The sequence below is a fragment of the Pempheris klunzingeri genome, chromosome 11 (genome assembly GCF_042242105.1).
Source record: "Pempheris klunzingeri isolate RE-2024b chromosome 11, fPemKlu1.hap1, whole genome shotgun sequence".
NCBI classification, from domain to species: domain Eukaryota; kingdom Metazoa; phylum Chordata; class Actinopteri; order Acropomatiformes; family Pempheridae; genus Pempheris; species Pempheris klunzingeri.
Genome location: NC_092022.1, coordinates 7,251,771 through 7,273,013, shown reverse-complemented (window position 1 = coordinate 7,273,013; position 21,243 = coordinate 7,251,771). Strand labels below are relative to the sequence as shown.

Genomic DNA, 21,243 nt, shown 5'->3' with positions numbered 1-21,243 from the left:
AGGGTCCGTGCGGCTAAAAGGCTTCAGAAGTCATATTTTAAAAAGTGGCTGTTTAAGTTTCATGCAACGTTTTGTGCTCTGGGTCTCTGTTTTTGAGCGCAGTTGATCTTATGATCGTGTTAATAATTTGTGGAAGAGATGTAAAACGTATTATGTAGCTGGCATGATAGGTTTAATATTTAAATGAAATAGACTGTCATGGTATGCATAGACTGCCACCTGCTGGACAATGTGCAAATTACGTTTGATTCACTATTTCAGTCAGCCTGCACTGTACTACTGTCAAATTTGTACTAAAACATTGTAAAATGTGACTGAAGCATGGTCACTCAAGATAAGAGAGGATATCAAGCTTTTCTCGAATCATAAAAGAAAATATAAATAAACGTGACAATAATAGTTTGGGACACTTTTTATATGCAGCACCGAGTAACAAAATATGACAAAATCTATACATCAATACCGTGGTTTCGTAATTACATGTAATGTAATTAATGTAATGTTTTTATAAAATGAGGTACACTGTAACATACAGAATGTGTGTTTGTTGTTGAAAAGGCAGTGATGTGTTCAAAATTGTTAACTGCTGTGATAGTAAAATGATTTATCCTCTTTTATGGGGATTTTCAGCAGCAGCAGAGCTACTTCAGCCAAGCTTTATCACTCTGTGCGTGTGTGTGTGTGTGTGTGTGTCTTCAGAGATGTTGGTGCAGCCACAGCACTGTGTTGAGGAAGCAGTCAGCCTGTGTGTCCACTCTGGACAAAGAATGTCCGTCTTCTGGGAACCACAACAACCTGGATGGACAGAAAGAAAGACAGGCGGAGATAAAAATCTTAATAGTCCTAATAATCAGAATTATTAGCCTTCATGCTAAATTAAAACCTCTTAATACCTCTGTTTTAGGCTGTTATGTTGGATCAGACTGTCGAGAGTTGCTTATTGGGAGTGTTTAATGCATGGTGTCTCACCTGACAGGTAAATCTCTGCTCTTCAGCACTTTGTAGAGCTCCAGACCCTGGTGAGGAGACACTCGCCTGTCTCTGCCCCCCAGCATCAGCAGCACTGGAGCCCTGATCTAAAAACAAATGCACAGATAAACACACTGCACCACACACACTTTGTTTCATGTCAATTTCCTTGGATTTTGATGAAGTTTCTGCAGATTCCTGTCTCCTTTAAAAGGCACAGATACATGCACATCTATGGCTTTATGAAGCAGATTCCTGACCTTTGCTCTGGTGCCACTAAAATATCAGAGCTTGACCATTTCTAACATCCTGTGTCTAGAAAAATAATGGCTGGATTTCTACTTAGTTCGCTGTGAACTTTCTTGGTCAACAATTGGGTCAAAATATTAACTTACATGAAAGAAACACAGAAACCTTTTGACATTAATTCTATGGATATAATTTGATTTGGATGATTTCTTTTCTCTGCAGCAGCAGACTGTATGTGATCTGTGTGTGTGTCTGACCTGAGCAGCATGCGTGATGGGTGACTTCTCTAACATAGCAGCCAGGGCTTCAGCAGTGGGTATCTGGTCATACGAGTACTCAAACCCAACGCTACTGTAGCGCCTGGAGACACACAGAGAGGATAAGAAGATTCAAACTTTAGTGTGGTTTGAATGTGTTGCTGTGTGTGGACGACTTGTTGTGTGTGTGTATGTAAATGTGTCTCACCAGTCTACTATGTCACTGGTGCCCAACAAAGTAGCAGCATTAATGACAGGGTTCCTGGCCGCACACGCTCTGTAGAAGTCCGGGTACTGACCAACCAGATGGCAAGACAAGAAACCCCCGTGGGAGCCACCAATCACAGCCAAGCGTTTGGGGTCAAGGGTGATGTCCGTCCGCAGCGCAGTCAGCACGGCCGTCTGGGTGGAGACACTCAGGTCAGATCATTTTCAGTTCCAGGGCGACACTGAGCCGTTTATGGCGAACAAAAGTGTGCCAGCCTTCAACCTGGATGCAATTTATCCAAATCTCAAATATTTTAGAGTCTGTTGCCAACCTGACTCTATCCAGGTCTCTGTCAGCCAGTACCTGCACATCTTTTACATCCTGGCTTCCAATCTGACCAATCAGGGACAAAATGCTGTCCTGGCCGAACCCAGTGGATCCCCGGTAGTTCACTAAATACAGACACACAAAGTGGGGAAGAGAAACAGAAAAGCCTTAGGGAGCTTAGTTTTTTCACCAAAAACACTATATTTTCTTTTAAAAAAGCAGATAGCTTTAAACTGTTTTTCTGACAGACTTTATACACCCTCACACGTAAAAACACACAAAAAGAAACTGCTAATTCACCTTCTTGCCACAAGTTAGACAAAAAGATCAATACCCACCTCATATCTGTGTGTTAAATATGAAACTAGCAGGCTGTTGGTTATAGCTTCATATTTAGCATACCAACATAACAGTGGTATCAGTCTTCTCATCTAACAGATCAGCATATTTCTGAAAATGTCAAACTAATCCTAGAAGGTAGTTTGGGGAGGTTTCATATATTTGTCTGTGTGTGTGTGTGTGTCAGTGAAAAAGAGGCTTCTCACCCATGAGCACAGCGAAGCCGAGTTTAGTCAGTCCAGCTGTGGTGCAGTTCCACTCTGCTGGGAACTGGGAGTGTGGCCCACCTGGAGGAGCAAACAGAGATAGAAATAAAACCATTATATAAAAGTAAAAAGAATAAAATGTTTCAATATGTTTCCATCCTGTAAATAGAAATACAAAGCCCACACAAGTAAGTGAAGTAAACACAGACCATGGATAAAAGCAACCAGAGGGATCTTGGCTTCATGGCGATGACGAGACGGTTTAACCAGGACAGCGCCGAAGTCTAAACCAGCTGATGAGAGAGAAGAAAGAGATGACGAGAGAGAGAGAGAGAGAGAGACAAAAAAGAGGACAAAACTGACATCACAGGACGTTTTTCATCATAATCATTCTGGTACATTGAGTTTGTTTTTGTGTCTTATGCTCACAGTAGAGTGTATTGTCTTCTTCTGGTGGAGGTGTGATATCTAGAACTGTCCAGTGGAAGTCAAAGGTCATGAGAGACTCCTGCAGGGTTCGCCAAGTCACAGCTTCACCTGCTGAGGGGAGGAAACCCACTCTCTGCACACACACACACACACACACACACACACACACACACGAAGAAATCCCATGTCATGCAAATACTTCTCCATCTAACTAATGTCTCTCATACATGTGTATGTGTGTGTGTGTGTGTGCTGTCTGACCAGAGTGGGAGGTGTGTTAGGGCTGGAGCAGCAGACAACCATCAGGTCCTTCTGGACTGTCAGCAGTTTCCAGCTGCCATAAACTTTGGAGAGATCAGAGTGACCTGCAGAAGAGAGGAGGCCCCACAGAGAAACAACAAAGACAGGATGTCTCACAGATGTAGGTAACACTGCTAAAAAAAAAAAAAAAAACCTTCACCTGAGCAATTCTTAGTACATATATCTCAGCAGACGCCATTATCATTACTATTGGGATGAAATGCAGTAATCTATAATCTGACTTTGTCTAATTTTGTGCTGTCTTTGGTGCTCAGTGCTCCTGTGGTGTTTCTGCAACTTTTGACTATTATTTTGAAATTCCTCGACAGGACGTTGGTGGCAGCATTAAGCCTGTTGATCTCGTCATACCTTCCTGTTCTCTCTTGTGCTCCTGGTGATGAAGATGAGAAGGTGGAGGAGGAGGAGGAAGGGGAAGAGAGTCAGAAAGAAGATCTGGAGGAGAGGAGGGAGGAGGAAGGGGAGGAGAGGAAAAGTGAGAGTCCGATGGAGTGGGAGGAGCTGGAAGCGGAGGAAAAGGAGAAGGAGGAGGTGGAAGATGTGGGGAAGGGGGAGCGGGGGGAAGACAAGATGACAGAGGAGAGAGAGGGACAACAGGAGGAGGGAGTGGAAAAGCAGGAGATGGGGGAGGATGGGGAGGCCAACAGGGGGAAGGAGGAGGCGGAAAAAGAGGAGAGAGAGGAGGAGGAGGAGGAGGAGGAGGAGGAAGGGGAGGAGGAGGGGGAGGAGGGAAAATAAGAGATGGAGATGATGACAGAGAAGAGGAGAGAGGAGGGGGAGGAGGAGAGGATGGAGTCTTACTATCGGACAGGAAGGTAACTTTGTTTGATCTTCTGTCGACCATAAAGAGATCCTGAGAGAGAGAGAGGGAGGGAGGGAGGGGGAGGGGGAGGGATAATGCATATGATGTCATGATAAACACAAATTAATAAGAGAAGATATTTACAAAAATGTAGAAAAACTGCATGTATTGTTGGCATTTTTTTTTAATTTAAAATACATTACTCACAAAAAGTTAGGGATATTCGGCGAAATTTCAGGTGAAATTTCAGGATGAACCACCACCAATACATTTCCTGCTTCAGTTAGAATTGGTATTTTAACAGTCCTCCTCATCATGCTGTTCATTCTGACATCATGAGACCAAGACGACAACTATTGATCAGCAGCACCTCAACACTGGAGGCTTCAAACAGGAAGTCCTCAGACGGAGGTGTTCACTGAGCTTAGAGGGTCACAGAGTGTCATCAGGAGGTTGGAACAGTGATACAGAGACTGGAAGAGTCACAGAAAGGAGAGGAGTGGACGTCCTTTGGCCACATCCCAATTTTACGTTTACCCTCGTTAACCCTCCACTGTTGTTCGATTTTCTTTCAATTTCAGTTTCTTTCAGTTTAAGATGAAGAAACTACCATTGCATGCTTCTACTTAAATGCCCTACTTTCATGATATAATATCACTGTAGCATTCACTTTTTACATTTTCCATATATTTCACCTGAAAGTCGAATATCCCTAACTTTTTGTGAACCCTGTAACTTCTCAGAGAAGTGGATTGATGCCTCGCTCACGTGCACAATGAGCTGAGCTTTGCATAAACACTAAATGAAAAGGGAAACAGCGAGTCTGCTTCTGTTCAAAGGCTCCACCTACCAGAAATCCTCAACTGCACTCATCAATACAAGTTGTGGTTGTCACATTTCAGTTTGTGTATGGATTATACATACGAGACAAAAGGTGTTAATCTGTGGCTAATTAACAAACTATTCCTTAAATATGTGGTCGTTACCTTCCAGTTTCTGCAGGCGCTGCTAAACACCACTCGCTGACTGTCTGCAGACCAGCAGCAGGATGGCAGAGCTTCATATACACCCGCAAACTCACCTGAAACAGAAAGTCATGGAGGAAATTCACTTTTTACCTTGAAGTTTTGATGTTTTTCTAACTCCCTTCTTCCACAGAACGCCCTCACTCTTCCTGTATTAGCTCTATTATCCTGTTTCATCGAGAGCTTCTGAGATTTTATGGGAATTTTTCTGCACCTGCAAATCTTAGTTGATTCATGAATTGCCAGCATCATCAAACAGAGTTGAAGGAATATCCCTGACAGTCACTGCAAAGTCTGGACAATAATAAGCCTAAACAAGGTTTGCATTTATAAGTAAAGTTAAATAAACACGACACGATAATAATATAAATGTATCATAATGTGCAGACGCTTCTTTTACTGAGGCATCCTGAGGTATGTTCAAGTGACAAGTAGGCGCCAGTTTGGAAATGTGCATCACTAATTAGAGAATTAGGACAATAATATTGTGTTAAAAAGTTTTTAAAACTCAGTCTGTAATAATGACAAATCCCCAAGAGGGACATCAGTGTCTGTACCAAACTTCACAGCAATCCATCTGTGACATTTCACTTAAAACCACCACAAGTCAACCTCAAGGTGACGCTAGAGTTCAAGTCAGAGGATACATCCTCTGGAGATCATGAATGTGTCTCCCAACATTAACATCTCACACCGCTAGTGTGGCTAAAGGATTACAGAATGTAACCTACCAGTCTGTGGCCTGTTGACGACACCCAGCAGTGTGGATGTTTTCCCGCTCTTCAGCTCCAGCTGTGGAGGATTAACAGTCACTGTTAACAGAAGCAGAACACAGATACACACACACACACACACACACACACACACACACACACACACACCTGCTGAAGACTGAGGCACTGGTTGTGGGGACCAAACACTCGACCCTGCAGGTAGATCAGCGTGAACCCGTCTGGACTCAGCCTGGGACAGGACACCGACAGGTTGTCCCCAGACAGGCGCTCTGGTTTGGAGGGAGGAAGATGTTCAGGGGTCACATGAGCAGAGCAGAGCGTCTGCCAGTTTGTCTCTTTGTTAATGAACCAATGTGCTCACCACAGTTTCCCTCCAAGTCGAGCTTGAACAATGCTGACCTAAAACACAGTTTCAAGAGAGAGACACACAAAATGAAAGCGTTCCGCTGTTTAGTTTGAGGCCTGTTGTACAAATAAACGTTACTACTCTGTGAACTAAATGTTTCCTTCTTGATGCCCGGAAACAGGAACAAGGTTTAACATTTCCATAATTTTTCTCCTGATTGTTTCTTCTTTTTTTTTTTTTTTACTTGTAATTTTCATCTATACAAATAAAAAAATGTTATGCTGAAGTCAGAAAACAAAGCAGCCATCTAACCTGCGGTTGGAGCAGAACTTCAGTCCAAGTCTAAAGGGTTCGTGGTACCAACCGACAAAAACCACTGACCGACTGCTGGAAGTCCACAGAGCCTGGAGGACAACACACACACACACACACACACACACACACACACACACACACACACACACACACACACACACACACACACACACACACACACACACACACACACACACACACACACACACACACACACACACACACACACACACACACACACACACACACACACACACACACACACACACACACCACACACGGTGTTAGTTACAGGAAAAACACTCAAAGCTGGAATGCATAAAAAGCCAAGAGAACATCCTACTATTAAGTTTGTATCAGTATTATCAAAGATGTCAGTCAGTCAAATAAATAAATACTAAATCCTGCAGGGTCGGATGAGGCAGCAGAGAGCCTCTCTGCCCTCACCTGTCCAGGTGAGACATCGGGGGGGACGCCCTGCAGCACACTGACGCAGCCGCTCTGCAGATCCACCGCACAAATCACCGGGACGCTCTTATTGGTCAGAGCCTCGCCCCAGTCCTCACAGTACACACTCCTGTCCTGCTCCAGCACGATAACACACACACACAAGCAAAATAAGTGACATGCACATCTTAATACTTTTTAGAATAGTTATGACATGAATGTTATCTTCTGTGTTTGTGTGTTTGTGTGTGTGTGTGTGTGTGTGTGTGTGTGTGTGTGTAAGACACCTTCCCAAATCCAGAGTTCCCATCATGTGGTTCTGCTGATGTGTTCTTGCTCTTCTCTGCTACATACAGCAGTTTGTTTTCACACTCCGACCACGACAGACAGCCAAACTGGACTGGAAACACACACACACACACACACACACCAATAAATGTTAATATAAACACATGAACTCAACAATTCAAAGTGTCAATAGTCCACATATTTTAGAATGTGTGTGTGTGTGTGTGTGTGTGTAAAAGGATGAAACACGCGTGCTACCGTCGCCGTACACTCTGCCGTGTTTGTTGAGGGCGGTCAGGTTGAGGCACTTCCTGAGGCCGTGGCCGTCCCAGATCTGAACAGAAACGACCATAAACAACACCAGTCTGTAAGATCAGCGTTCGAGCATGATCACAAAGGCTTTTACTGACTGATTTTCCCACCTCGAGGAGCTGGTGGCCACTTGTTTCCCTGACAACAGCCCTCAGGCCTCGGATGGGAGAGAGTCCACTCAGTAACCTGAAGGGCAGAGAAATAAAACATCTGATTGGTTTCAGTTCTTCTCACAGCACTTTGTGTGTGTGTGTGTGTGTGTGTGTGTGTGTGTGTGTGTGTGTGTGTGTGTGTGTCCTCACTCTCCAGACACAGGTACACAGGGTCCTGGTGGGAGGACAGTCCTGATGCTCTTGTGGTCGTTGCTGTCAGTGATCAGAGTCCACTGCTGCGAGTAGCGAAGTCTGGAGCCTCTGACCAGGTCGCTCTGACTCCACTCTGGACACAGTGAGAAGAAGGGTTCAATAAAGAGACACTTCACTATTTAAATGGTGTGACACAAGCGAGTAGATGTGCAGGTGTTCAAATCTTCTGTTTCTGTGTGTATCTGTTTCAGGATTCATTATTATGTTAAGTGTTCCACTTTACAGTATCTGGACCTTTCTTTATGACAACTCTTTAATAACTGGATGATGCTGGCAAAACATGTGGTGTGTTATCATGTAATGTTTAACATCATTCATGTTATGTTGTAGTCATTTAATCAGCCATTTAGCTTGAATCAGTGGGACGATCAAGACCGAAGTACTGTGCAACATCCAATAAACAAGGGAGTTCGGACGGTGTTCTTCCTAACAAACAGATGGGTTTGGCTCCGCAAATCTTTTTAAACCCTTAAGACAAGATCACTGCTGTCAGTACCTGAGAGCCTTTCACCAGCAGCTTGTCACGACTCCAGAGGAAGAAGAGGAAATGCTGGAGGTCATCCCCAGAGGGATTAGTTTTGATGATCGGTTTGATGATCTGTATTTTTTTTTTTTTACCAGCTGACTCGGGTTAACCTTCTTATAAGATGAGAGCAAGATATCTGGACAGCTACCAGCCAAACTGTCATGAAACCTGATTTGGACGTTCATTGTTCCAACAGTACGGTTCCCAGCAACTCTCCCGACCCTCTCGGGTCACGCTTCCACAGGGACAATTAAACAAATTCGCACATTAAGAAACAAATCCCAGTGTACAAAACTCATTCAGACATTGAATTTGAAAAATTAGAGTCTGTTAATCTGTTAATCCATACTTTTTCTTCAGTTCTAACTGTCTCTGTTTAAAAGGAGTATGGCACAAGTTATAAGATAAGATAAGATGTGATATTCCTTTATTAATCCCATGGAGAGGAAATGTACAGTGTCACAGAAGACGAGGAGATATAAAAAAAAATATATGTACAGCTATGGTAGAGGAAGTATGAAAAATAGAAACTTTTTTTTCTCCTTGTCACGTGTTCCTTATATTTCTGTTGATTATTTCCAAATCCATCTTTAGTTTAGTTTCAGATTTCTCAGTGATTGTTCAGGCAGCCATTGTTTCCAAACGAATAAATAAATTAGCAGACGGTGGAAACTTGCTCGTGTTCTGTTGTGGAAAGTGTGTGTGTGTGTGTGTGTGTAGGTGTGTGTGAGGTTGTGTCCAGCTGGTCACCTGCAGTCACGGTGTAGATCCGGAGCTCTGGCAGCTGCTCCTCACTCACATGTGCAGAAACAGGCGCAGGGAGCCCGCTGACTTCCCCGTACACCCCGGTGATGAGTCCGGCCTCCATCTCTGTCTCACATTGAATCAAAAGCCTGTCTCACTTCCACAGGCAACACTGACAGCTCCGATCGGTGCAGACTCGTGCATGCAGCGGTCACTTTCACCCGCTTCCCCTTTGTTGATGTAAGTTTGCTGCAGTTTTGTTATCTAATTCTTCCACGTTACTCTGTCAATGACTTAATTGCCTCCCTTGGAGTTGATTCAACATTTCACAGCACGACTTTCAATGCACCAGCGCCTCCATGTTGAATTCATGAATGGACGATACCACTTTGGTCCGGTTTGGAGGGGTGTAGTGGAGGGAAATGACCGCAGGGAGGCAGCAGAGGGCCAATAAAAGGTTGTCATTTCAGATTTATTATGGTTAATATCAGTGACACTAAATCTAATCTTTCAAATGTTTTTTTTTTTATTTTTAACTTTAGATCCCCGCAATACAGCAATTTAATGCACTTTCCTTTTTTCAAGATTAACTTTGAATCCAGATCCAAGGGTTATAAACTTTTCATAACTTTATACTTTAACTAATCTACTTTAAAAGTAAATTTTTCAGCAACAATGACTAGAAACAACACTTAAAGATCTTTACCAATATTTTTCACACTTAAATCTTCCAGTCTTTGCATGCAACTTCCAGAAAATTATTAAAAGGTAAAATAATCCACACTAAAGTTTTCCTCTGTGGTATCTTCAGCATTTCTTTAGATCTTCATACAATTTGATAACCTTCATCCTTAGCAAGAGTCCCATTAACTTCACAATGTGTATTAACTTTTGTTTTCCACAAATCTAGTCTTCCCAGGACAGAAACAATATATCTTTCCAGAATAGCTTTTTGAAATTTCAAAAGACACAAAGAAATTGCTCAAATAATCTTTATTTCATTTGATCCATCTTCTGTCCATGTGCTGTAGCAGCAGAACCACTGACGAGAGCTTAGTGAGGCCACGATATGCCGACCAGAGGTTTTGACCAAGGTAATGACATTTCCAGGCAGCTTTTTTAAATGGAATATAGTAAGACACATTAAAAATGGTGATACTGCTGCCACGATCAGGAGCACACTGTGTTTTAGATGCCAACCTGACCGCTGTTAAAAACGCTACCATCAAACTCGTCTGATCAGCAGCTCTGGTTAGCGGCCTGAATGTATCTATTGCTCATCAGAGAGAAAATCATTCAAATGCATCTAATGATTCAAGTACATACCTTACCATAAGTCCCTATTTACAGTCTATCTGCAATACATACACATGGATAGATTGTATGACCCACCAACCCGCATTAAAAATATACATGAAAAAACCCCAGAAATTCATTTTGTCTTCTTCATCCCATAACTGTGTCTGTAAACAGTGCGGAGCATTTTTACATTTCTTAAAAATCACACAGTACTGCTGTTTTAATAAATTAGAAAGTAAAATACAATTATCCACCAGAAATGGTTAAAATGTATTTTTCCTCTCCAAAAAATATTAATACAAAGCAATATTAACTCTTTGATTTCATATTAAATCTTTGATTTTTTTTTGTTGATTTTTTAAAATCAGGCATCTTATTGTTAATGCGTTTTATTTTATGATGTTAAATAAAAGTCAAATAAAACACTTCCTCACACGAACACCACACACATTTTCTTTTAGGTTGCATTGTTTGTTTGTCAGTTTCTGGTTTGGCAGCTGAAGTAGCCACTCTGGGTGTGAAGACAGAGGACGACTGAGGGAATAACGAGGGACCGTTGGCCCAGAGCAGAGCAGAGGCATCTTTTTTCTGCTTTTTGCAACACAAGTTGATGCTCGAATGTTAAACTTCAGAGATTAACCAGGACTGGTTATGTACAGGAAAAGTGGCTTTATGTGGAAACTGATTACAGAAACTAGGATTAAAAAGACTTGATTGATGTGTCAAGCCACCAGGCAGCAGCTCACGCTGAGTATCAAAAACAATACCCATCAGCACCAAAGACGGTTTCAGTGAGTGTAACATGGAAGGCCCCACAGATATCAAATGTACTGCAGAGCTTCAAAATGTCTGACTTTTACAATGAGATTTAATACTTTCTCTGTGTTTTTATCATTAAAATGAATAAGACCTTTTATTATATACCCGGAGGTCACATTGCTGTGTAATAAAGTCGTTTCAATAGCACTGTTTATCAGTCAGTATCAGTATCCACTTTGAGGCATCAGAACAAGTATTTCAGAAATACTGTGAGCAGCTACTGTTGTCTTTACTCCATTTTGTGTCAAAAATTATTGAAAAGCAAATTGCTCTTCCTAAAATTGAGTGTCCTTAACTGTGCTGAGCTAAGAATAAATGTTGTCCAGCTTGACTCTGGACAGTAGTTTTGCAGGTGAAGAGCACAAGTGAAAAAGCCCTGTTTAGAGTTTGGCGAGTCTTTGCGTGTCTGACAGCTGCAGTGTCGAAGGCATCGTTTTGTATCCTCGTCCCCTCACATGACATCGGCCCGTTTGTCCCTGACTTTGTTCCTCTGTTTAGTCCTGGCCTTGAAGGCAGCAGAGTTGAAAAGATGCTGTTGAAGAAAAAAACACATAAAAACAAAAAAAATATCTGTTATTGTCAGGCTGCAATCGCTCATGATGGCTTTTTTGTATTTTTTGGCCCTTGTTCCAGTGTGCAGGATGAGACTTGAGGACAGAAAAGGTGCCGTTACCTTCTCAAATCGAGAGATCTTGCTGCCTTTGACGGTGGTGTCCACGATGAGGGGAGCGCCGAGGCCAAAGATGTCCCTCAGTAGTGGGTTGAACTGCACCAAAACAAATAAGTCAAAACATTTAGCAACATGGATAAATTATAAATAAATCTTTAACTGTGAACCCACTGAGCAGTTTTGTCTTTCTGTTTCCGAGATCATCAACAGCCTGCATACATGGATGGGAGAACAAATGAACAGATCGAGCTGCATGTGAAATATGTGCATGTGACAGCTTTGAAAATCCACTATTCTCCTTCAACATCTACTAAACTATGGACAATTTAACTGAATTAACTGAAGAGGCAACTTGCTAAAATGCTGGGTGTCTCATTTGAAAGTCTTTGCACGTTATTGCTTTACTTATTCATACACAATAAATCAAGGCAGTGGGGTTCATATGTGCTTATGGAAGTAGTGCAAGACGTGTGGCACAAAAGCAATCACAATTCCAACTGTGGCGATTGAAGCTTAACGCAGCGCTGCTGAGGCGTAAACATGTCGTTATCCCTGTAAGAGAACTCTTCCCTCTGGCTTCGGTGTGTTTCCTGACCTGTAGATGGTGTCTGACTCCAGACTCCAGGATCTCTTTGAAGGCATCATAGATTCTTCTCCTCATCCAGCCGTCGATATAAACGCTCTCCACTCCAAATCTGATCCTCTCCTCTGTGAAGTCCTCGGTCTGCAGGAGAAGAATGAGGAGATCACAAACACAAATCCAAAAAGAAAAAGCTGATATGGAAACGAGAGAAAAACCCTCCCCAGTGACGTTTACACTGCTAACATAAATGAATAAACCAGTGGTTCAGGAACTGACGAACTAACAGAGAAGTGAATTTCACATCATACCTCTATATAATGGAGCACCTCTCTGAAGATGGAGCGTTGTTTCCGCCTGTCATTTTTGGCCCGGTGCTTGTTGCCGTCTGTGGCTAAACTCTTCAGACATTCACACAGACTTTCACTGTCCGCCACCTCGAACTCCTGCATACACCAGTGACGTAGTTACAGCACGGAAAGACCAGAAAACCCCTCAATCTGTAGATTTGGCTGTAATGGTGAAAGAAGTATACACCGTATTTGTATCAGCAGTGTGTGTGTGTGCGTGTTTACCGCATCTATATCTCGTCCCAGCTCCACCAGCAGGGCGATGGTTTCTCCCACCGAAATCCTGTAGTTGACGTCACTGCTCTGCAGACACGCTTGAAGTTTGGGGAGGTGACTGCAGGGAGACAATCACTGTTGGTCACACTACTCAACACTGGTGATGACTTCTTACTGTGGCAACACCATTACTGTAAAGAAGAAGTGTTGTTTTTCTATCACTGAGGTTGTTTTCACTCACAGGTCGAGCAGCACCGTCAGTCTAGATGTAGGACAGAGGGTGACCAGCAGCGACCAGGCCTGCAGGGCGGCGCTGTGGAGGCCCGAGCTGCCGGGTTTAGGTGTGGGCAGCGTTCCCTCTCTGTTGGGGTAGGAAGACGTGAACACGCTCTCCAGAAGGGCCAACGACTTGATCAAGTCCTACGGGGATGAGAGAAAAGAGAGAAAACATGAGGAGGAGGATGGTAAATGCAGCTATTGTTGTAAAAGCCGTGGTCACCTTAACACTAGAGCCTTGGCCCACATATCCAGGAAATCTTTTTATACATTCGGCATGCACGAAACAATGGGTAAACTGAAACCTCTGAACTACTAACAGATAAAAAACTGCTCCCTGTGGTGCCAATGTTTCCCTGCTAGACTTTAATAATTATCAAATGAGTGTCATGCAGTATTCGGCCACTGAGATCAAGTTGTTCTCACCTCTCCTTCTTCAGCAGCAGAGACGTAGCAGCACATCCCCAAAGCTCTGGCACACTGAGGGAGACAGAAAAGTCGAATAACAAGACATTTAATTAAACAAGGGTCGTCAGAATTGCCCTGCGATTCCCCTGCTGCAAACTTGAGGTTTGCCATCATCAAAACATGTATGAGAATTGCGATTTCTTTTTTTTAAATAACCTACTCGACTGAAAAAAGGAAAAATACTGTGTTATGTCTATTTGTGGGCATCAATCAGTCCTTCACAATCCTGAGAGTCTAAAGTGGCTGCTGTAAATGTCACACTGTGGGAGTGGTCCTCGAGAGTCCCCTAAACACGGTCTAGTGTTGTGTTTTTACGTCTTCTGTCTGTTTCCAAAATTGACACAGTGGGTAGAAAATAGAGGTTGACAAGGGCGATATGACACTCAAAACATCAAAGCTACGACCTTGACAGGCTGGGAAATTCTCCTTAAGTGGACAGTCCATCTTACAACTCAATTTTCTCAACCTCCCAATCAGAGAATGTTTTATTTTTGAGTGGAATTTTCTTTTAATATTGTTAACTGAGCGTCTGAGCTGTGACTCACGTGACTGTTGTCCAACAATAGAGTTGAAAGTGAGGTCAGCTGGGTCTGACAGGTGCATTGTAGAATTTGCACTCAGTGAACTCTTCGCTGAACCAGATGTTTTGGGGTTTTTGTTGTGGCTGTTCCGCAATTTTTTTTCATCATGTTGCTGAATGTGTTTTTAGCTGCAGTCCACGTGAATCATTGTCTAAGCTGCCCTTTCACCTTTCATTTTCTGCCCTTTTTTTCCCCAGGAGTTGCTTAAAGTGAAAAACAATTCCATATCCAAAACTTTGCACAACATCAGGGAAGGTTTAGCCGATCACTCACACTCTGGCGGGCTGCTATGCTGGCACCGTTGTCAATCAGAATGGCGGTGAGGATGGGGCGAAGCATCCTGAAGCCCTCCTCTGCCTCGTCTCCGCCCCCCAGCTGGATGCAGAGCAGGGTGAAGACTGTGGCCGCCGCTGCCTGCTCTTCCCCACTGCCTGGAACATTAAGTCAGTATTTGATTATCAATAACTGTTCTGGTTGTAGACTGTGTTTCTGTTCCACCTTGAGAAAAAGGGAAAGTGTTCTCTGCACTTAAGGTAAGATGAAACTTTTAATTTAAAAAAAAAAAAAAAACGTGAATTCATACAACATGTTTCTGTTTCATCGTACCTTTTTTAAGGCTCCTTTCCAGGCAGTCGCTGATGGTGAGGCGTCTCTCTGTCAGGAAGTCGTACAGCACTTTGGAGGAGAAGGCCTGTCGCAAAGACTCCAGACCTGCTAGACGTGTTTTCGTGCTGAAAGACAGGCGAGGAAAGAAAGAGAGAAAAGGGAATAAGGTTAGATTTTCTTGTATCACTTCCTGCAATAGCTGCTACGGTTTAGTGTTACACATTCACTTTGTATTTGTCTTCCCGTTTCTTCACGTTTCCTCTTTTTATCATTACACTGACTGGACAAAAGCAAAGAAGAAACAGCCTCACCTCTTATCCATCAGGTTGTCTATACACTGCTTGAGTTTGTCTTCCGTTTCCTCCTGAGCAGTCTGCTCATCCACCTGCTCCCCTCCTGTGTTTGACCAGTCAACATAAGTATGCACGTTTAATGCTTTAATTTAAAAGAAAATCAACTAACTCATGTGAGTTTTACTGTCACACCACACCAAGTTGCTAATGGGAACCAAAATGCACTATAAAGTATTGGCTGCATCCTTTGGTGTATATGTAAGCAGTATGTTTGCTATTATCCTGAATAAATTCCAGTTTGATTCTGAAAAGCATGCGTATGCATCATCCACATGTATGTACAAACCTGTGCCCTCCTCCAGCACAGAGGTGCTTTCGCTGGCACTGCTGTAGTGGCTGAGAACGTCAGACGCCAGCTCATCATCGCTGGCACCCGACTCTCCCTTCACCCCATTTTTCATACCTAGAGAAAGACAGATGGGGAAATAGAGAGAAAAAAGGAGAGCCAAAGGGTTATATTTACATTATATTTCTATCAATAATCGATCGGATTGAAAACTAACACTGAATGAATCATCTCTGAATCACGACACAAGTTAACAAACAGTCTGAATGCCATTTTCAGCAGCAGCCATGTCCTGCAGCATGGCTGCTGCTGGGTGATAACGGGTTTAAAATCAGCTGATCTAGACAATGCTGAGCATCTCTGTCATGACAGGTATGGTCATGGTGAGGACTGACAAGGGTCAGGGAATGATGAGTCAAAGTCAAAAACATATTTCAAAGTTTCAATTCAACAAGCCTCAACGCTGTTGGGTAAAAACAGTTACTTCCTCCCTTTATTTTCAAAAATGTTTCCTAGTACTGTATTGTCTTTTCACAAAAGCCAGTTATGATTTCTATCAAATTTAAAAGAGCCGGATTAACTGTGAAGGTAAAATAAAAACGCTGACAAGGTGCATCCCAAAATTAACCCGTATTTGGCTGGGGGCCATTTCCAAGCAGTGACTAATAGCAGGTTTAGAGGAGATGACCTTAGGCTCACTCTGCTCAGCTGTCTTTCTTTGTCAGTAACTGTACACCAGCAAACTTCTTCTTATAGCGACACACACACACGAGCACACTTTAAGACCGAGGACTCGCAATCTTCTTATATGAAGCATCCTGACACAATGAAAAAGTGTCAACATGAAACTGATTTTTGTGATGTTTGGACGCAGCTCTGCTGTGTGTGTACGTGTGTGAAGGAGTGGGGCTGTTTGTTACACAGGGTCTGAACAGGACAGGGGTAAGAGCCAGGCAGGCTAAGCTAAGCTAACCCTCACGTTCCTGCTGGCTCAGGACTTTCTACTGTCGGTGGGATTACTGGAGACCGGAGTGACCATTCATTTATTCATTCATTCACTGAGTGTGTACGATCCAGAATGGTCACACTGTGTGTTTGTGTGTGTGTGTGTGTGTTCATGTTCAGGTCAACCAGGACAGTCGAGGTAACCCAGAGGTCACTTTTATTGTTGCAGCAATGCAGCATGGAAGTTGCAGTTGTGAGTTATTTTCTCAAGGAAAACATTCAAATACTTTTTCATATTATTAACTGCAGACTACCTGCAAACGTACAGCGTGACGTACTGTGATTGAAGGCTTTTACAAAGTAGCTATTCATATCACATCATGCATTATTTAATGTCATTCCATCAAAGTGTGAGGGCCTGGTCTACATGAAAGAGTAGTTTATACTTGACTGTATCCAACATTGTGTTGGTCGCACTGTAGAATGATTTAAGGCTTTTATATACAGAAAATTACAGATTAGATTTGGGCAATGTTGGCTGAATATGAACAGAGGGGTACCAGAGAGTGAGTGCTATACTACGGCAATAGCTCCGCCCTGCTACCATGAGCTGGGACGGTCGCATGTCTCCGGCTGCGTGTTGTTGGCGAGCGGGCAGTAATGATGTTACGATGGTAGAGGCTCAGGGGGCGACAACTGTTGGCCATCAGTGATGGACCAACCCTAATACAGAGCATAAGGAACTGAATATCATAATCACTATATTGATCTAAGAAATGGCAATTAGAATATTCTCCCACATCATTAAGCTCTACTTTTCTCTACACGCTCCTTTTAAATAAGATACAAACTGAAAACTTTATGAATATGACTAAACCAATATTAGCAGATAACAGATGACTGAAGCAGCCTTGAAACGCTGAAATGCTTTTCTGTGATATTCTGATTCTTTGACTGAACGGGCTGCTCTCTCACTCACAAGGCTGCTGTTCACAGCGGAGATAGCACGCCCAGCCGGCCCGTATCAGTCAGTAATTCCCAGTCGTCATCCTTGAACCCCCAGCCGCTGTAAAGGCTGCTCCCCCATAGACACACATACAGAAACACACAGCTACACACCATCCCACGCAGGTCTGCCTACACACACACACACACACACACACACACACACAGCTCATTTATGGTGAGTGCGAGCTCACAGCCATGGCTCACGTGTCATCTCCACTTTGCTAGTTTATGCTTACATAGCAATCAGTGTCAGTCCCTGAAGAGAAGCGGCTCTGCTGTTGGACAAATCAGAACACTGAGCCAAAGGGGTGGGAGCTCATTTGAGTCCCCCGGCTGTGGCCTGGTAGTACAAACTTAAAATGCCAGACTAAATTAACCTGTGTTCTATCTGCAAGCATTTAGCCGAGGTTCAGAAAGGACTCTCTCCCTCACAGTTAGAGACTTAATGACACTATTTTTACATAATTAAATTGCATTATCACCATTATTTTTTTCTTCATGCGGTGAAAATCCAATTAAGATTGGTCTAAAACTGCAACCCCCACTGGAACTACTCCTCAAACAGGTCAATAAAATCAGGTCTTAGGATCCAGGTCCAGGAAATAAAATAACTTCCACCATCAACAGCTCTGCAGGAAATCCTATGTAATAAACAATTTACTTTGAAAGGTAGGATGTTTCTGTGGACGAGCAGCATCCAAGATGTCGTCTTACTACATCTTCACAAATAATATCAGATTCTATTACATTTGCTACATGTAGAGATTAATAGAAAGCTGCTGATTTAAACTCTAAATCAATTAATAAAACATCACTTGCACAAGTAGAGTATTAAAGATAAAAAATAAAAATACACTGCAGCAGTAAGGCAATGTGGGATGGAAAAACCACAAATACTTATGATGACACAAATATAAAATAAACTGCCTCCTCAGTATATCATACAGTGTGGTGATTTGAACAGTGTCATTACATGCACATTAGAGAGAGAGAGACATAGAGAGAGAGAGAGAGAGAGAGAGAGAGAGAGAGAGAGAGAGAGAGAGAGAGAGAGAGAGAGAGAGAGAGAGAGAGAGAGACAGAGAGGGGGCAAAGTCACTCCAGGAATGCCTGAATCCAAACTTTTCTGGGGTCAGCACAAGTAAGAAACAGTGGAAGGATGGTCGAAAGATTTTGACCCAATCAATCAATGGCACAATGGGAGCACGCTCAGACTTGGGCAAAGTAGAAAACGACGAAGCAAGACTACATGTTACCAGCCAGCTGTGAATGAAAAGGTTGGGTGGATGAGAAGTTCGAACGTTGGTTAACTAGTCTATTAATCCTATGATGTCCGTCTAAAGGTGGAGCATAGCTGAAGGTGTTCAAGCCTAACATGCATGACGACTGAGGAGACTCACACAAAACCAAGTAATTTCTATTTCACTGTGCTGCAAAAACCAGTTAGCAGTAAGAAGCCTGGCAGGTAGGGAGGGGGGGGGGCATGTGAGGGAAGGAAGAGTTTAAGACTTTCATTGCAGCTGGAAAAAAAAAAAAAAAAACAGGGTGAGTTTGGGGTAAGAGTGGCTGCTGGTCTTGCTGCATGCACGGTGAGGTTCAAGAGCTTCTGGATGGGCCTTCAGTCATACACGAAGGGGAGGTCAGGGGTCAAGGGTCAGAGGAGTTACCTTTCAGCGAGACTTTAGCCGACAGCTGCAGCTGAAGAACCTCCTGACGAAGAGAGCCTGCAGATGACGTACGGGCGGAGGAATGAATGGATGGATGGATGGATGAAATAAAGGATGTGTGTATTGGAGGAAGAATGGTGGATGGATGCATGAATGAATGAATGAATGGAAAAGATGGAGGAATGACAATGATGGAAGAAAACATCAGAGGCGAGCTCCATTTTCCTATTCATGAAACTTTGCATTGCAAAATACTGATGCACAGTTAACAGCGCAGCACAATTTGAAAGTAAAAACCGATCAAGATCTACAAATGTAATGGAAACACCAGACTTGACACTAATATTGATTCTTTTTTTTTCCCCTCTGTCCCTTTAGCAGACATGTACATTGCACAAAAATGAGCATGTGTGCATTTAGGCGCGGGCACGTGTGCTCCTCCTGGGCAACGTCACTCCTTAAAACGTGAGGGGGCTGTAATCTAACGCCCTTATAGGCACATGCATGGTCAGCACCACTACTGTACATTGATAAAAACGTGCAGCTGTGACTCCCAGGCAGCACCTGAACTGCACGTAGATGAACTCAAGCCACGTGGAAACTCACGCACCGATGGATCCTGCTGCACTTGTTGCACGAGCTGCTCTCCTTCTGCACAGTCTTCATCTACCTGTTTTCAGCGGCGTGGCGTTGCTGCTAAAAATATCACGACCCTGAGCCTACATGTGTGGCTTTAGGAAGCCACGGTCCTGAACGTCACCCGTGAAATGCATCGCACCTTCTTGAGACACTTCTTCATTGACTCCACAGTATGTGAGCTCATTAAAAGTGAGTGGCTTCAGCATAAATGTCACAATCACATGCAGACTGCGCTGCTATGCAGCAGCACTAATAATAAAGCCACATGGGTGCACATAGCGGACTGCAAGTTACAAGTCAAGTAGCTAAAGCTGTGTGGCTGTTTCACCTCTCATGTCATGAGGGATAAGTACACAAACTGCTACGGCTCGTCTTTACGCTAAAGGAGTGGCGATCAAACTGTGACACGTTCACCTTAACTGTCAGATTCAGTCATTATTCTACATCCAGCAGCAGGATGGTGAGGGGCCATGTCAGCTGGCGCTACTTACCCGGCTTGCTGGAGCCACGTTTCCCCTTTTTACTCCGCGGCATTTCGGGCAGCGCTTTGATCCACAGTTCACAACACAGCTAGCAGCGGTTAGCTCGCTAAAGTTAGCCCGCTCCCACTCCAACGGCTCCAACTGACGTGACAGTTTGTGTGATGGCAGCAGCGCCTTTGGTCCGGATGGTCTCCCTGCTGGTTATCTTGACAGCGGGGTGAAAAGCTCCCACTATTAAACCCTCCTCCACACTTTTGTTGACACTTTGGCTAACGTTGGCTAGCGTCCGATAGGTGCTCCAGCCTCCGCCACGCTCCGTGAGTCCCCGCTTCCTTCAGCCTCGGAAAAAAAAAAAAAGGAGCCGTTCGGTGGCGGAAAAGTCACTTTCCTCAACGGTTTTCACAAAGTATTATCTGTGATTGTCCCCGGGTAATCTATATCTAATACCAGGTTGAGACAGACGGTATTTTCCAAAGTGTTTAGGACGGAGTTTAGAGCACGCTGTTGTCGCCAAGTCCACCATCTTCCCCTCAGTAACTACTGAACAGACCGGCGGCCCGGGTTGCCAGGTTAGATCTGTTGGCATCCCCCGTTTCCAGTGTGTATAAAGCCAACCTCAGAGTTAATGAATGAATGTTTTTAGACTTTAGTCACAAATATGATTGAACTATTTCAAAGTCAGAGTCAAGCTAAAAGAAACTATAAAAAAGAAAATATATTGGAAATATACAGTGAAAACTCTCAGAACATTTTAACTCAAAAACGGTGAATTTCAAAATTTAAACATTATGA

The 21,243-nt window shown here is 43.3% G+C and overlaps 2 protein-coding genes across 3 annotated transcripts; both read right to left on the bottom strand.

Moving 5' to 3' along the window:
• Nucleotides 1-413: 413 nt before the first annotated feature.
• LOC139209555 (acylamino-acid-releasing enzyme) lies at nucleotides 414-9,554 on the bottom strand. Its single transcript, XM_070839311.1, has 21 exons — nucleotides 9,213-9,554; nucleotides 7,874-8,009; nucleotides 7,682-7,757; nucleotides 7,518-7,593; nucleotides 7,259-7,371; nucleotides 6,972-7,106; nucleotides 6,522-6,613; nucleotides 6,225-6,262; nucleotides 6,011-6,132; nucleotides 5,861-5,921; nucleotides 5,091-5,185; nucleotides 4,104-4,155; nucleotides 3,246-3,349; nucleotides 2,985-3,117; nucleotides 2,765-2,848; nucleotides 2,556-2,636; nucleotides 2,047-2,135; nucleotides 1,684-1,877; nucleotides 1,476-1,578; nucleotides 970-1,076; nucleotides 414-795 (listed from the first exon to the last, which is right to left on the bottom strand). Exons 1-21 carry the CDS (start codon nucleotides 9,328-9,330, stop codon nucleotides 696-698), a joined length of 2,109 nt encoding a protein of 702 aa, XP_070695412.1. The 5' UTR covers nucleotides 9,331-9,554; the 3' UTR covers nucleotides 414-695.
• Nucleotides 9,555-10,184: 630 nt separating this feature from the next.
• Nucleotides 10,185-20,973, bottom strand: ifrd2 (interferon-related developmental regulator 2). 2 transcript variants are annotated; one of them, XM_070840017.1, is made up of 13 exons: nucleotides 20,461-20,973; nucleotides 19,331-19,387; nucleotides 15,711-15,827; nucleotides 15,383-15,467; nucleotides 15,072-15,196; nucleotides 14,739-14,896; nucleotides 13,843-13,896; nucleotides 13,382-13,560; nucleotides 13,150-13,258; nucleotides 12,886-13,020; nucleotides 12,590-12,718; nucleotides 11,998-12,090; nucleotides 10,185-11,856 (listed from the first exon to the last, which is right to left on the bottom strand). In XM_070840017.1, exons 1-13 carry the CDS (start codon nucleotides 20,501-20,503, stop codon nucleotides 11,776-11,778), a joined length of 1,365 nt encoding a protein of 454 aa, XP_070696118.1. In that variant the 5' UTR covers nucleotides 20,504-20,973; the 3' UTR covers nucleotides 10,185-11,775. The 2 variants fall into 2 exon arrangements, with proteins under 2 accessions (XP_070696118.1, XP_070696119.1); XM_070840018.1 differs by lacking the exon at nucleotides 19,331-19,387.
• Nucleotides 20,974-21,243: the final 270 nt, after the last annotated feature.

Coding starts and splice junctions, on each gene's coding strand:
- LOC139209555 (XM_070839311.1), bottom strand. CDS start 9,330: ATGGAGGCCGGACTCATCACCGGGGTGTACGGGGAAGTCAGCGGGCTC. Junction 6,614..6,971: donor CCGATGTCTCACCTGGACAG/GTGAGGGCAGAG, acceptor GTTGTCCTCCAG/GCTCTGTGGACTTCCAGCAG. Junction 2,637..2,764: donor TCTGGTTGCTTTTATCCATG/GTCTGTGTTTAC, acceptor TTGCTCCTCCAG/GTGGGCCACACTCCCAGTTC.
- ifrd2 (XM_070840017.1), bottom strand. CDS start 20,503: ATGCCGCGGAGTAAAAAGGGGAAACGTGGCTCCAGCAAGCCGG. Junction 13,021..13,149: donor TGGGACGAGATATAGATGCG/GTAAACACGCAC, acceptor TGGTGTATGCAG/GAGTTCGAGGTGGCGGACAG. Junction 12,719..12,885: donor AGGTGCTCCATTATATAGAG/GTATGATGTGAA, acceptor CTTCTCCTGCAG/ACCGAGGACTTCACAGAGGA.